This window comes from Engystomops pustulosus, chromosome 1 (assembly GCF_040894005.1).
Source record: "Engystomops pustulosus chromosome 1, aEngPut4.maternal, whole genome shotgun sequence".
Lineage (NCBI taxonomy): Eukaryota > Metazoa > Chordata > Amphibia > Anura > Leptodactylidae > Engystomops > Engystomops pustulosus.
In genome coordinates this window covers 169,360,432-169,376,591 of record NC_092411.1, presented here as the reverse complement: position 1 = coordinate 169,376,591, position 16,160 = coordinate 169,360,432, and the positions used below count along the sequence as shown (strand labels likewise).

General features: G+C 40.7%; 1 protein-coding gene across 2 annotated transcripts in view; it reads left to right on the top strand.

The window, feature by feature from the left end:
• ELAVL1 (ELAV like RNA binding protein 1) overlaps window positions 1-16,160 on the top strand; it is a 55,477-nt gene that overhangs the window by 25,276 nt on the left and 14,041 nt on the right. For both annotated transcript variants that reach the window (XM_072113840.1, XM_072113841.1), the window contains exons 4-5: window positions 10,033-10,186; window positions 14,748-14,973. In XM_072113840.1, the coding sequence (XP_071969941.1) occupies window positions 10,033-10,186; window positions 14,748-14,973 (380 nt within the window). The remainder of the gene's footprint in view (window positions 1-10,032; window positions 10,187-14,747; window positions 14,974-16,160) is intronic.

Here is a 16,160-nt window from a genome sequence, read left to right as displayed (position 1 = left end):
ATATGGCAATATCTCACTACTGTATGTAAAGCAAACCATTTAAGTTGGGATGGATATGTATCATGTTGTGTAAGAATTATAGATATATTACCCCCTTACTATTGCATGTGAGTAGTTCCCTCATGTTATGTATAAGAGAATTGGTCTTAAAAGATACTTGTAGGGTTCTTCTGGGAAATGACTTCTTCTGGGAAAATTTCCCTCAACGAAAAAACCCATGCATATTCAGCTAGGTATCTATCACTTTTTTGGGCTTTTTAATTGTGGGGGCAGGGACCGATTTGGTAAAGCTCTGTGCAGCGCTGCATAATCTGTGTGCGCTATATAAAGGAATTATTTTTATTATTATTAGGTGCAACTTTCAAAGATAAATTCTTGTCATCCATATAAATAGGTTGGCACTGGGTGCCAATCATCCATAAAAAATTTATTGTCAACAATAAAATGTGTGTTTATATAAACTCTATGTAATTTAAAATAAATTTAATTTGTTCTCCTTTTAAAAAATATTCTACAGCTTGGAGGCCATGCCTAATGATTTATGCATGTATACAGCGAGCTGACATCTAATGAGGCCATTATCCAACAGATAAAGAAAGATTGCAGGGAGAAGGTTTGCCCGAATTTAATGTGTTTACACTATAACTCTTCCGAACAGGAATAAGGGCCACGTGTTCTGCATGTAAACAATAAAGCAAGCCCCTCCTTGCAGCCTTTGAATTGCATTTCAAAACACACTGGTCACACATTAGGGCACTTTTACTTACCCGTCCACAGAGTTCACTGTGTCGTGTTTCACTAAGATCATGTGCCCTATATCCTGCATGTGTCGCTTCCCCGCTCAGGTCCACCGGAGTTCACCTCCTTCTTCCTGATGCATGTAAGTGCTGATCTTGTGACACAATTTGAAAGTAAAATCCCGCGCTCAGGCCGAATCAGTCGGATCGTCCGACGCCTGCCCCCGATTTGTAGCACATGAAAGCCAGCACAGTCGTGCCACAATCCGGTCGCGTGCGACACAATCCCCTGTTAAATAGCTGTCAAAGCGGCGCAAAACCCGAAAACGTCAGAAAGTCCGAGGACCCTTAGTTAATACACTTTTCAAACATAATGGGGTTTATCATCTGTCTAAGTCTCCAGACAACACACTGGCTGGGTTTACACATGCGTTTATATTGCGTTTTCTAATGCATTACAACAGCTCAATTAAAGGGGTATTCTGGGAATACGGACATCTGATACCAAAACCCATGATGCCATCAATGAAATAAATATAACAAAACTCAATGTCTTAAGTCGCAAAATGGAGCTTAGCTTTTATGGCCGCTATAAAGTATGCAGTGTTATCACCAAGATTGCTGCCACTGGAAACTACAAGTCCCATGATCCTTTTTTCAGTAACTCTTAATCCCTCTTTTATGCTCTGCTCCTAGTGATGATCTAACAGACTGTCCTGCTCTGTTAACATAGTAATGATGTGTAACTGCACATTACCCCACTAGGATGGGTCTGACCATACTGGATGCACTGGTGATGATCACACATCCTGCTCAGGCAGGTGCAGGACATGTGATGTGACCAGAGACCACCTTCTGTCATGTGTCTGCTCCATGCAGAGGAAATCAATGGACTGATTAAAGGGCCAGTAGCATTTTAATTCTTCATTACATTGTATGTCAACAGCATTTTTCTGCTAAGGGGAGCAACATTTTAAATAACTAATTAAATATTATCTTAGATTTTAAGTACCCATTTGTATATGAATTTTATGCTTTTTTCTGGAATGCCCCATTAATATTTTGTTTACAAAACACAATTGTTTGTGTGTTTATCGAGTGCCAGTGTGTTAGTGCACAACTAAAACACAGGGGCACATTTACTTAGAACGTTGGAAAATGTGCTAGAAGTGCTATCTCCGCGCATAATACTGCGTGCAGCGATTTCAATAAGATTGTGCGCCAGAAATCATGAATCATGAATTCTTAAATACTTGTGTAAGCCGCTTTAGCCTTGAATAACCTGCACAGTCCGACAAAAGTGCGCCGCAAAGCCCTTAGTAAATATGCCCCACAGTGTTTGAACATTAGTGTAGTGGGGCAGGTAATATGGCCTCACAATTTGCTTCTGCATCCCCTGTAGAGGTCTATGGCATATGGCCACGGTGTGGAGACCAGGCAGCCATTTGGCTTTCTGTATAGAGTGGTGGGGGATGGGATGAAAAGAGGTCACCCCTCCTTCTCTTCTGCTCCTGGATGTATGCTTGTCCAAGTGAGCATACATACGTGTGCATAAGACCTAAGGGTGCAGTTTACCATGTCTTTGGCTGATTTGAATCATTTTCTTTAATTCCTGGAAGTGTAAGAAGCTATATTAACATTTTCACAGCTGCTTACTCTTCCATAAATAAAAACAAGCTGATTCACGCACGCGTTTTTCGATGATTTTTCTAAATGCATTAAAGGAAACCTACCATTTCAAATGGTAGGTGTAAGCTGTAAACACCGAGCACCAGCTCAGGGTGAGCTGGTGCCGGTGCTTACTTTCGTTAGTGTTATTAACCGCGGTATCACGGTTTTAACACTTTTTAAACTTTATAGCAGAAGCTGCTTCGGCGCTGCGTGCGAACGACCGTGCGCGCGCCTACATAGGAAATGCCGCAGGCGCTGCGCACGCACGGTCGTTCGCACGCAGCGCCGAAGCAGCTTCTGCTATAAAGTTTAAAAAGTGTTAAAACCGTGATACCGCGGTTAATAACACTAACGAAAGTAAGCACCGGCACCAGCTCACCCTGAACTGGTGCTCGGTGTTTACAGCTTACACCGACCATTTGAAATGGTAGGTTTCCTTTAAGAATGCCCCCTTAGGCTGTGGCGTTCATCTAATGAAGTTCTTAGAAATGAAGTTTACTCTTCAATGTATGAATTCCATTACATATACATATGAAACATAAATGCAGTACTAAAACTATCCACAGTATTTACAATGCATTGCACGGTAATGGTGGAATTTGCCAAGACCTGCAGCTGCACCTATTAGTGATGATGGGAGCACTGGTCTCCAAATCACTGGGGGCGCACCCTCATGAATTGCTGTGGGCAGTCAAACCCAGCAGTCAAACCATCACTATTCAGCATGTTATTGTTATCCCATCCCTCCATTGTCCCTCTACATGCCTGTAAACCTAAGCAATGAGGTCCTAAAGCTGTATGCAAATGACCTGTGAGATGTCCAATGAGTCATTATCATATTCAAGCTGCCAGCTTATTCATGAGTGGGAGGTACAGCCACACACCCCAGTGCTTGACTGACAGCCTGTGTAATGGTGTGAGGTATAATGGTGTAATGTCTCCTCCATGTGCTTCCTGGTGCTGGCGGCCAAGCCTCCTGCAGCCTGTGTGTGTATAGGAGAGATACAACAGCTCCAGGCAGCCATGTTATAGCAGAACATGTAAGGTGCTTGTGTAGCTGATGTCTGTGTCTCTCACATGTGTATTAGGAGGGAGAGCATGTCAGCAGATAAAGCACAGACACCAGCAATGCTTTACCATACATTACACACAGAAATGAGCAGGGAGAGGGGAGGGGTAACACGGGTGATATCAATGCCTCTGACCATGTGACCAACCTCATTTACATAGTAAAGAAAAGATGATTTTGCAATGATTAATGTATGAATTGACTAGATAAATGCTGTGATGGAATCCTTGTGAGCTGCTCCAACAGGTAGAGGTGACAGGGCTAGTGACAGAGACCTGATGACAGGTGTCCTTCAAATAGTTGGATCAACCCAACAATATCTTCATGTAGTCCATGAACAATGTCCAAGTACCTTTCTCTACTTTATTATACTCGCATTCTAGCAGGAATGTTTCTTTTTGAATAATATCATGAGTAAATATCAAAATAATTTTTACAGCACTTTTTTTGTACTGAAAAGCATGACTTTGGTGACTATTCCAGTAATGTAAGGAGCTGTTGAGATATTGCAGTGTCCAGCAGTAAATCATATACACTGTTAGAGAACAGTGTGCATTCTGTAGCTCTTTGGCTATTCAACTGTCCCCACACATGCAGTAAGTAACTACTATCTCATTTAGTCAGTATTTAAATGGTATACTAACTTCTTAACCCCTTAAGGACGCAGCCATTTTGTAGCTTAAAGAGGACCTTTCACCACATCGCACCATATGTAGATAAGCATACCATCCCATAGGGGCTGTTACAGATTCGGGGGCACTTAGAATTTTCCTTCTAGCCCCTGCGGTTGTGGAGATAACTTTCAAAGTTTCTGACCATTGTTATCTGTGTTTGGTCAGGGAGGAGGCGCTGGGGCTGTAGCTGGGGGCGTGTGTTATGCTGATCTTCTCTCATACTGTCCAATTAGAGGCAGGCAATGTCAGAGAGCTGAATATTGAGCTGTGAGTTTTTTCCATGTTCATCTAAAGGCTGTATTCCCACGTATTCCACTAATATTATGTTGACATTGCGTATAAAGAATCACGTTTCACCAGATTCGTTGGCGGTGGCGTTTGTCACGGTTACATTTGTGCGTTGTTTGCATCATGTTTGCGTGCCGTTTCTGTCACGGTTATGCTTAATTGGCGTTGGCGTCATGTTTACACTCATGTTGCGCTTGTGTTTGCGTTCGCGGCATGTTTACTCTTCTGCTGTGTTTGCGTGTCGTTTGCATTTACGCAGCACTTGCGGCACGGTGTGTGCCACTGTTCTGCTCACACACAGTTTGCGGCACGTTTACACTTAAGCAGCACTTGCATCACGATTACGCTTACGTGGCGCTTGTGCCATGTTTACACAGCGCTTGCATCTCGGTTACACTTACGCAAAAGTTTGCGGTACATTTCTGATTATGCGATGTTTGCAACACTTTTATTCTTGCGCAGTGTTTGCGCTTTGGCTACGTTTGTGCTTACGTGGCGTTTGCGTCACGTTACGCTCACGCACCAGCACGGTTACACTGTTACATTAGCGTTACGCTTACACGCCGCTACGTTTGCAGCATTTTTACGCTTAAGAGGCGTTGTGTCATGTTTGCGCTTACACGACATTTATGTCACATTTACACACAGTATGCAGTACTCTTATGCAGCGTTTGCAACAGTTTACGTTTAACCCCTTAATGACCGCCCTATCGGCTTTTTACGGCGGTCATTAAGGGTTTTCGGGACACCGGGTCCCGCCGGTGTCGGGCTGTGATATCACAGCCCAGACCCGGCACTAACACCCGGGATTGGAAAAACTCCGATCCCGGGTGTTTAACCCCTTACACGCCGCGGATAAGCATGACCGCGGCGTGCAAGTGTGTCCCCCGTGGATCGGACCCCCCCGGTGTGCTTACCGGGGGATCCGATCCCTCCTGCCTCAGCCCCGGGTTCCGACGAGTGACCCGGGGCTGTCGGCTCCTCTCTGTGCCGGGTTCCGCCTCCTGGCAGGACCCGGCTGTGTGTAACTGAGCATGCTCAGTTACTTACAGTATACACTGCAAGACAAGTGTATTGCAGTGTAAAGGCTTGAATAAGCGATCGGATGATCGCTTATTCAAGCCAAGAAGTAGAAAGTGTAAAAAAAAGTTAAAAAAAAAATTTAATCTTTTTATAATATAATTAAATAAAATAAAAGTCCCATAATCTCCCCAGTAACACATAAAATGCAAATAAAGTAAATAAAACACAAAAACACGTACATATTTGGTATCACCGCGTCTGTATTAATCTGTACAATAAATCTAAATCAATATTGAACCTGCTCGGTGAACTACGTAAAAAAAAAACTCGAAAAACTTCCCATAATATACAATTTTCCATCAAACACCATCACAAAAAATTTTTCTAAAAAGTGATCAAAAAAAGTTACGTTCCCTAATATGATACGACTGAAAAGAACTGTTTTCGCAAAAAATAAGCCCTCAACCAGATCTGACAACAGAAAAATACAGAAGTTATGGCCCTGAAAAGTTGTCAATAGTAAAAACAATGCGATTTTCTCCAATATTGGTTTTGCTCAGGAAAATTTAGCAAAAATACGAAAAACTATATAAATGAGGTAATACCGCAATCGTAGTGAACCAGAGAATAAAGATAAAATATTATTTTTACGTTACGGTGAGCGGGGGAAAAAAAAAATGCTAACCATCCAAAATAAAAATTGATGATTTTGTTTGTGTCCCCCTTGAAATAGTTAATAAAATCTCATGAATAAGCTTTAGACTCCCAAAATAATCTATACATTGTATCTCATCCCGTACATAATAAGCCCTCATATGATCGCATTACCAAAAAAAAAAAAATGTATAGGTCGTACAATGTGACAATACAAATCTGCTGTGTATGGCACCTCCATTCATTCTATACTCGGCCGTACGCCCGTACAGCAGTTTACCACCACATATGGGGTGTCAGTACACTCGGGAGGAATTGGGCATCAAGCGTTGCAGTGCGTTTCATCATTTAATTTATTCTGAAAATGTCAGTTTTGGCCTAAATGAATGTATTTTCCAAAAAAATTCTATAGTTTCTAAATCGCAAGTCCATATTTTTTAACCCATGTGAAACACTTAAAGGGTTAATGGACTTAATAGAAGTTGTTTTACATATGTTGAGGGGTGAACTTTCTATAGTGGGGTAATTTATGGGGTTTTACTATTATTTAGGCCTCTCAAAGTCACTTGGAAGCTGAGTTGTCCCTCAAAATGTGAGTTTTGGCAATTTTCATGAAATTAAGAAAAATCGCATTTAAAGTTCTGCGCCTCATAACATCCTAGAAAAATGACCAGAAGCATAAATTATTATCCCAACATAAAGCAGATATTCTGTAAATGTTAATTATCAAACTTTTTGGGTAGTTTTACATCTTGTCTGGAAACCAGAACATTTCAAACTTGGAAAATGAAGAATTTTTACAAACTTTTGCCAAATTTTCACTTTTTTTCAGAACGAAACGCAAAACGTATCACTTAAATTTTATAACTAACATGAAGTACAATGTGTCACGAGAAAACATTCTCAAAATCACCCGGATATGTTAAAGCGTTCCGAAGTTATAACCAGTTATTGTGAGACAGGGCAAATTTGAAAAATCTAGTCTGGTTATTGAGCTGAAAACTAGTGTCGGTGATAAGGGGTTAAGTGCCGTGTGTCACAGTAAAGCTCACACTGCATATGTGTCATGTTTATGCTTTGCTACATTTGCGGCACGCTTATGCTTACGGCCTGTTTCCCCGTGCTAAGTTGCGCAGGCGCGCGCGTGCCGGGGAGATCGGTGACGTCACCGCCTCTCCAGCACGTTAGAATCCGGCGCACGCACGGGCACGCGCATGGTGCGCCGTGCCCAAGTGCGGTGCGCTGAGTTATAAGTTAATATAACTTATAAAACGGCGATAGGGGCTTTGTTCCCCTAACAAAAATATGCTCTGGTACCAGCTCACCCTGAGCTGCTGCCATGTATATGTGTCTAAACCTACCACTTGTAAGTGGTAGGTTTCCTTTAAGGCTCAGTCCCATTTTTTGGACTCTGACCTGCCTCTCTTTATATGGTTATAACTTTTGAACTTTGTTACCGTATATACTTGAGTATAAGCCGACCTAAGTATAAGCCGAGGCCCCTAATTTTACCACAAAAACCTGGTAAAGCCTAGATTTTTTTTACTCTAGTATATATGGTATCTATGTTATATACTTATCTAAATGATTCTGAGTATTTTTTTTTCCCCACATGTTGTACTTCATTTTAGTGGTAAATTTTGGCTGGTAAGTTTTTTGCGTTTATTTACAAAAAAAAAAAAGAAAAAATGATGAATTATTTGAAATCATCGCATTTCAGGCAGATAGATTTACCACCTAAATAACTTTCTGAATAGCTTTTCCCATATGTCTATATTGTCTTTATATTTTGATCATTTTTGAAATGTCTGGATAATTTATTTTAATATCGCACGTCTTACAAATAGATTATCGATTTTCCTTTATTTTCAGAATTTACTATTTTGGGGATAAATACAGTTTTAAATGAAATTTTACATATTTAGCATAAAAACCCCCTGTATAACCAACCCATTTTCAAATCTGCACCCATCAAACTATCAAACAGTTTTTGGGAAGATTGTTAACCCCTTGAGATCTTCATAGTAATGAATCAAAATGGAGGTGAAATTTAGAAAGGTCAAATTTTGTCGGTTATACGTTCATTTAGCCCTAAAATTTACACATTTCCAAAAGATAGAGAAAACCCACCATAAAGTTTATGAAATTTTGTCCGATTTCAGAGACCACCCACATGTGGCCGTTACTTGTTTTACGGGTGCACGGCGAGGCGCAGAAAGGAAGGAGGGACCTGCAGCTGTCAGGATCTTAGTTTCCTCATTGGCCCATTTTGTAGGCTATAAAATTTTCGCTTATTTGTTACTGGGGCCATGTGATGGCATTTTTTTTGCAGACGAGATGCTTTTTCCATTGTTACCATTGTGGTTGGTATCCCCTATTGTTGAAAATCGAAGAAATTTTTTTTTTTCGTGTTCACTGTATAGCCTAATCATCGTATCTTTATTCTATGGGTCGATACGATTACGGGGATACCAGACATGAATATTTTTTCTTATGTATATAAATTTGCCAAATAAAACCCTAATGTGGGGGAAAATCTATCATTTGTGCATTGCCGTCTTCCAAGTGGCATAACATTTTTACTTTTTTGGCTACGGAGCTGGTTGATGGCTTGTTTTTTGCGGGACATGTTGTACTTTGCAACAGTATCATTCTGGAGTACATATGTTTTGCTGATCTTTTTTAATTGCATTTTTTGTGGGATTCAATAGGTAAAAATCATAATTTTTGACAGGTTTTTAAAGTTTTTTTTTACGGCGTGCATCGTACGGGTTCAATACTTATTTAATTTTATTCTACGGATTGTTACGGATGCGGTAATACTATATATGTTGGGCTTGTGTTATGATTTAGACTTATTTGAGCATTATATGTTTTGGGGCTTATGGGCATTTTTGGTGATTTTACTATTTGACTACTTCCACCATGGGACACGAACAACCAATCATCTGATTGCTTGGTCATGGTAATACTCTGCAATACTTATACTCACAGACGCCATCTTAAAGGCACTGCCGTCAGGCATCTCTGGGGTCTCGATCGGACCCCAGAGATGCCATAGCAACGATCGGTGCCCCCGAAAACGGCGCGGGGGTGCAGATTGTGGGGGAAAGACCCCCGGAAGGCAGGTTAAATGCCGCGGTTGCGCTGACCGTGGCATTTAATGGGTTAAACACCCGCGATCGAAGCTCACTCCGACCGCGGGTGTTAGCTGGGGATGTCAGCAGTAGATTACCGCTGACATTCCGTGACCCCTGATGCCGGTTCGGCTCCTGTGCAGAGCTGAACCAGCATCGTCTCTGCTCAGTAGCTGTACTGCGCTGAGCGCTATTTGCAGGACTCGCGCAGTACAGCTATGGGGTTAAAATACTAAGGGGTTAAAATACTAATCATGTAGATTGAATGTTCAGGAACATATATGGCCAGCACTGGACTTGTGTGTAAATTCTTGACATATCTCAAATATGGTAACAAACCCCCCCACCATATCCAGATCGCAAGAGTTAGGCTTACCCATGTAACGGTTTCTTTGGGTTAACAGGTTGTAAAGTAATCTTCCTAAGGTGGTTGCCATATATGGATGTGAAGAAGCCTAATCGATAAATTTAACTTGCAATGCTACTCTATGGGAGTTCAGAGTTTTAAAAGGGGTCCTATTCAAGGCATCAGAGGGGAGCCTTACACTACAGACGCTAAGCTCTCTTGACACATCCTACACACATTTTTGTTATTGGGAACTTTATTTTATTTTGCGTTTGAATTTCTGTAATTGCTCAATATGCATTTTCTTGTAGCTAAAAATGGTGTGTTCACAAGTTATAGTGCTATGTCATTAGGATCATTAATGAAAATCTGTTGACTTTTTCCCATCAAGTAATTTATAACGAGACATAACTTTGTACTCTCTCATTTTGAGGTATCGTTTGCCCGCCCAAGTTCAGAAAATATCAAGGATGCAAATTTATACATCAGCGGACTTCCAAGGACAATGACGCAGAAAGATGTAGAAGACATGTTTTCTGGGTTTGGTCGTATTATAAATTCCCGTGTTCTTGTTGATCAGGCTACAGGTACGTAATGTGCAAGGGACTCAATAAGACATCATTTCAACAAGTTGATATATATATATATCTTAATTTGATTCAACAGACTGCTGGTGCTGCAGTTGTCAAGGGTTTTCGACAACTTTGAGGGTGTGGTCACAAGTGGCCTTTGCGTTTACAAAAGCAATGCAGGGGGCGTGCTCAGACCGTTTGCATATGCATTTCCATTGAAACGCATGTGGTCAGTAACCAGCGCTCAATGTTAAAGCATAAGTTATCGGCCTCATAACTTATAAACCTGTATATACCAAAATATGTTATCCAGGTCAACATCATCAAAGAATTTGTATGTTCTCTCTGTGTTTTGTGGGTTTCCTCCTTGTGCTCCGGTTTCCTCCCACACTTCAAAACATACTGGTAGGTTGATTAGATTGTGAGCCCCATTGGGGACCGGGACTGATTTGGCAAACTCTGTGCAGGGCTGTGTAATCTGTGAGCGCTATATAAATAAAAGAATTATAATATAAATATGTACAGTGTAAATCCATCACCATGTTATGCATGTGTTTTGTTTTTCATGCTTCCTGCCTTCAGCTGACAGGCTGGAGGGTGGCTCATTTCAAAAGGTCATATTTCCACATAATACCGTTCCTGACACGGGACATAATGATGTTGCACAGGTGGTGGTGACTCGCCAATTACACTCTTATGTAATACTTCTGGCACCAGATCACAAGCAGAACCAGTGCAAGAAGTTGTCACTCCACTGTAACAGCTGCAATTGGAGATGCCTCTGATCATGGGTGTTAACCCCTATACATGCCATTGTCAAACATGACCACAGCGAGCAAGAGGAATGCAGGCACCCTACTTCCTGGATCGAAACATTTTAAGCCATTACTGGGGGAATCTGATCCTTCCCTGGTAGCCCCAAGGTTCATTGTGTGCCGCAGCAGCCCAATGCCCGGAGACGATGGGCCCTGCATTCTGCCAGAGCCTGACTGTAAATAACTGAGCATGTTAGTAGATAGAGGGAGAGTCAGCACACCTGAAAGCCTTGTAGAGAGATCCACGAGTTTGAGCACGGACAACTCAGTTCCAAGTCCACAATATGAAAACAACCACCAGCTCCGGCTTCATAAAACAGTCCAGAGTAGAATGTAAAAACGTAGTACTTTATTTCATGGCCATCATGGAGTTTTCCGAAACGCGTAGGCATTACTGCTGTGTAGATCTGTGTTCTCTGTGTGTTCACCCATTTCCTATTTTTATGAGAAGATGAAATAAAGTACTAAGTTTTTGCATTCTACTCTTGGCTGTTGTTTGAAGCCGGACCTGGCGGTTGTTCTGCCACTTACCGTACATACTCGAGTATAAGCCTACCCATTCGGGTAGCCAAAGCACCTGATATTACCACACACACAAAAAAAAAAGGGAAAACTTAATGACTCAAGTATATGTCCATTGGTGACAGGCTCCCTGAGTAATGAAATGCATTAGTGGTAGTAAAAAACTGAATCCTATTTACAGCTCCATAATAATAATAACAATAATAATAATTCTTTATATAGCGCACACAGATTACGCAGCGCTGCACACAGCATGACAAATCCGTCCCTGTCCCCATGGGGCTCACAATCTAAACAACCTACCAATATGTTTTGGAGTGTGGGAGTAAACCAGAGTACCCGGAGGAAACCCATGCAAACACGGAGAGAACATACAAACTCTTTGCAGATGTTGACCTGGGTGGGATTCGAACCCAGGACCCCAATGCTGCAAGGCAGAAGTGCTACTCACTCAGCCACCGTGCCTTTCCATGTGAGTTTATTGAACCACTTTAATCCAAAGTTCAATTTGTTTAGATGTGTAGATGTACTTAAAACCTTACTCTTATACAAGTCTTTAAGTACAGCTAAAACACACTTCGGGTACCTGCAGAATCATCTCCTCTGCTGTAATCATCTCTTGCCTGCACACACAGCTGCTGTAGCTTGGACTGCTCTTTCTCTCTGCAGACACACAACTCCAGTGTTTACACTGCAGTCTCACTGCTGACCTTCCTGTCTGCTTGATGCTCCGTATGTCCTCCTTCCCAGGCTGGCAAAAACCTGAGTGAAGTTGGCCCCCCCACCTTGTTCAAATCAAACAAAATTGGTGTCAAACATTTGTGCTACGGTTGTGCTGGTTTGTGCAGCAGAAATTTTTTGTTTGTGCCGCTATAGTTATTAAGATTTTAATGAAAGTTTCCAGAGGTCATCAGAGGTCAACCAGCCCCCCAACATTAACCGAATCAAACAAAACTGGTGTTAAACGTTAGTGCTACGTTTGTGCTGGTTTGTGCAGCAAAAATTTTTGTTTGTGCCGCTATAATTTTTAATAAATTAAAAATCAGAGTTCATTTCTTCCAAAGTACAATGTGTTTGCTAGCTCCCCCAGGGTCAATATCTGCAAAGAGTTTGTATGTTTGCTCCATGCTTGCGTGGGTTTCCTCCGAGTCCTCTGGTTTCCTCCTACACTCCAAAACATACTGGTAGGTTGATTAGATTGTGAGCCCCCTTGGAGACAGGGACCGACTTGGCAAAGCTCTGTATATATATTAATAAAGGAATTAGTATTATTTTAACCCCTTGCCGTCTATGGACTTTTTCTATTTTACTTAATCACTCCACACTTTAAAAATTCTATAATTTTTTATTTTTCTGTGTACAAACCTGTGTGAGGGCTTGTTTTCTGTGTAAAAATTGTGCTTCCTAGTTATGGTATTTCATATTCCACGCCGTGTACTGGGAAGTGGAAATATAATTCAAAATGCAGTAATATTGACAAGAAGCCGCATTTGCGCCATTTTTTTGTGGCTCTGTTTTTACATCTTTCACTGCACACTACAAATAGCATCTCTGATACATACTTTTTGGTTCGGTACGATCACAGGGATACCAAATTTATATAGGTAATATCAGGTGTTAATAGATTTTACCTAAAATTAACACTGTACCTCCAATAACGTTTTAATACTTAGGAGTACGGTGTTCACTAACGTGTCATTGTTTTCCGGGCCAAGCTGAAGTTTTTATTTCTACCATTTTCAACTGTGCGACATTTAGATCAGTTTTTATTACGATTTTGTGTGTTGCGAAAGGGCAAAAAAGGCGGCGATTCGGATATATGAGCACATTTTACCTGAACGGAGCCGGCTCCACAAGCTGCAGTTGTTGGCTATATACCGCTACGTTTAAGGAGCATCACAAGTGAATCGGATCCAAACCTGGTATCACCGTAATCGTTGTGATATATTGAATAAAGATAATATAGTATTTTTAGTGTACAAGCCCCAAAAAGAAAGGAAACCAAAATTGACTATTTTCTTTTCCTACAAACATTCAAGAGTTAAAATCTCATCAATAAGCTAAAAGCCAAATTGCCAAAAAAATAGATTGTATAGCCAATAAAAAGTGACAATGCATAATCTGCTCTGAATGGCGCAGATTCCCTTCGATGCCCTGCGTGTGCTAGTACAGAAGTTTACCACCACATATGGGCTATTGTTATACTTGGGAGGGATTATACATCAAACTTTATGGAGCGTTTTGGTATTTTATCAACTGAGAATATTGCATCAGATTTTGTTTTAAACCCTGTGAAACAATTAAAGGGTTAACAAACTTCATGAAAGTTGTTTTACACATGATGATTTATGCAGTTTACTGCCTCTCAAATGTACTGGAAACCTGAACAGGTCCCTCAAAAGTATGATTTTGTGTTTTTTATGAAAATGTGAAATAATTGCATCTTTAAAAGTTCAAAGCCCCATAACATCTTACTAAAATGAGAGGATGCATAAAAAACAATGTCCACATAAAGTAGACATTCGGTGAAGCTTTTTTTTCTGTTATGACTATGTGTAGAAAAAAATTTTGAAATTTCGAAAATCGAATCACCAAGTATCTGATTTTCTCATAAATAAATGCAAAACATACCACCAACATTTTTCAACTAACATGAAGTACAAAGTGTCATGGAAAACAATGTCAAATTTAAACAAAAATGGGCCGTGTCAGGAAAGTGAAAAGTGGCTTTGGCGTTAAGGGGTTAATTTTTCCCAAAATTTTCCCCGAGTACATAGACATGCCTCCGAGGCCCAGAAGGGAATTTGCATCTGCCAGTTTTGTCCTCTAGATGTAAGTAGGTTTTAGTTTCCTCATTTGGGCCATTTTTGTAGGCTATAAAATTTTAGTTTTTCTTTTAGTGGTGTTAGTATTAACTTTTTGGGGGAGGGGGGGGGGGAGTTGAAAAGCATCAATTCTTTATTGGATTTTCTACTTTTTGTGTGTGCTTGAATAAATATAACATGCTTATTAGGCTATAAGATAAACAAGTTATCTTTATTCTATGGGTCAATACAGGGGTCTTAACGAAATATATTCATACATTCATATTTAATGTATGTATGTACATTTTTTTAAGCGACCACGAGTTATGATTCTGCTTCATAGTTTTTGGAGGGTCATTATAGATCAAATATCTTAATATATCAAATAGTTTTTTAAAAAATCTAACTTGGGTGTAAAATTTTTATTATTTTTAGGTTTATCCCGTGGTGTTGCTTTTATACGGTTTGACAAAAGATCCGAAGCAGAAGAGGCAATTGCCAGCTTCAATGGCCATAAACCACCAGGCTCCTCTGAACCCATCACCGTAAAGTTTGCTGCCAATCCAAACCAGAATAAAAACATGGCTCTTCTTTCTCAGCTGTGTCATTCACCAGCAAGGCGATTTGGAGGCCCAGTGCACCATCAGGCTCAGAGATTCAGGTAGTGTATTGGCTTTAATTCGTGTTACTGTGGCAGTAATTCAATGTCTGTTTTGCTCCAAACCAACTTTGAAACCAATCAACTGAATTATCCACACACCTTCTGTTAAAGTGACCCAGATTATGTTATGCTTTAATTTGATGTAAAAAATCCAAATATATTTAATAGCTTGGTATTGGGTATTTTAAGGCATATCCAATACAGAAACCCCTTCAGTATGTTGGCCACTTCATGCTTTCACAAAGGGCTTGTGAATGATGCACATGAAACTTTCTCCATCAGTTTGGCAGCACTGCACTCTCAGCATCCTACAGCTATACGGCTGACCGGAGTGAAGTTGGCACCCCCACCTTGTTCAAATCAAACAAAATTGGTGTCAAACGTTTGTGCTGGTTTTGCAGCAGAAATTTTCTTTTTTGTGCTGCTATCTGCTATTTGTTTTTAATATATGAAAAAAAAATTAAAGGTCAAAAGTTCAACCAATTCCCCTCCCCCCAACCCCCACATTAACCGAATCAAACAAAACTGGTGTCAAATGTTAGTGCTAAGTTTGTGCTGGTTTGTACAAAAACCTAAATTTTCGTCTGTGCCGCAATTTTATAATTTATATTGTAAATTTAATTTTAATTCATTGACACACATCGTATGTCACAAACCATGCAATTCACACAGGCAAAGAAATCAAGTAATAGATCATAAATCAACCTTGTTGAAAAAAAATCTTGACAGTTTGTTACAGAAGTACACTTCTCAGAAAAATTAAGGGAACACTCATCTGTATGAATAAAATATTCTCATTGAATACTGTATTTAAGCCGACCTGAGTATAAGCAGAGACACTCAATTTTACCACCAAAAACTCTGAATACCTATTGACCCGAGTATAAGCCTAGGCTGGGAAATGCATTGGTCACAACATCCCCAGTATATAGCCAGCCAACCCCCTGTAGAATATAGCCTGCCAGCTCCTTGTAGTAAATAGCCAGCCAGCCAGCCCCCAGTACTATATAGCCTGCCAGCCCGTCGTGTGTGTGTGTGGCCTGCTGCCCTGCCCGTCGTGTGTGGTTTACACAAGTGGCTCAGGTTGTGCAGCTTATCCAGGAAGGCGCATCAATCCGAACTGTGGCCAGAAGGTTTGCTGTGTCAGCGTAGTGACCAGAGACTGGAGGTGCTACCAGGACATAGGC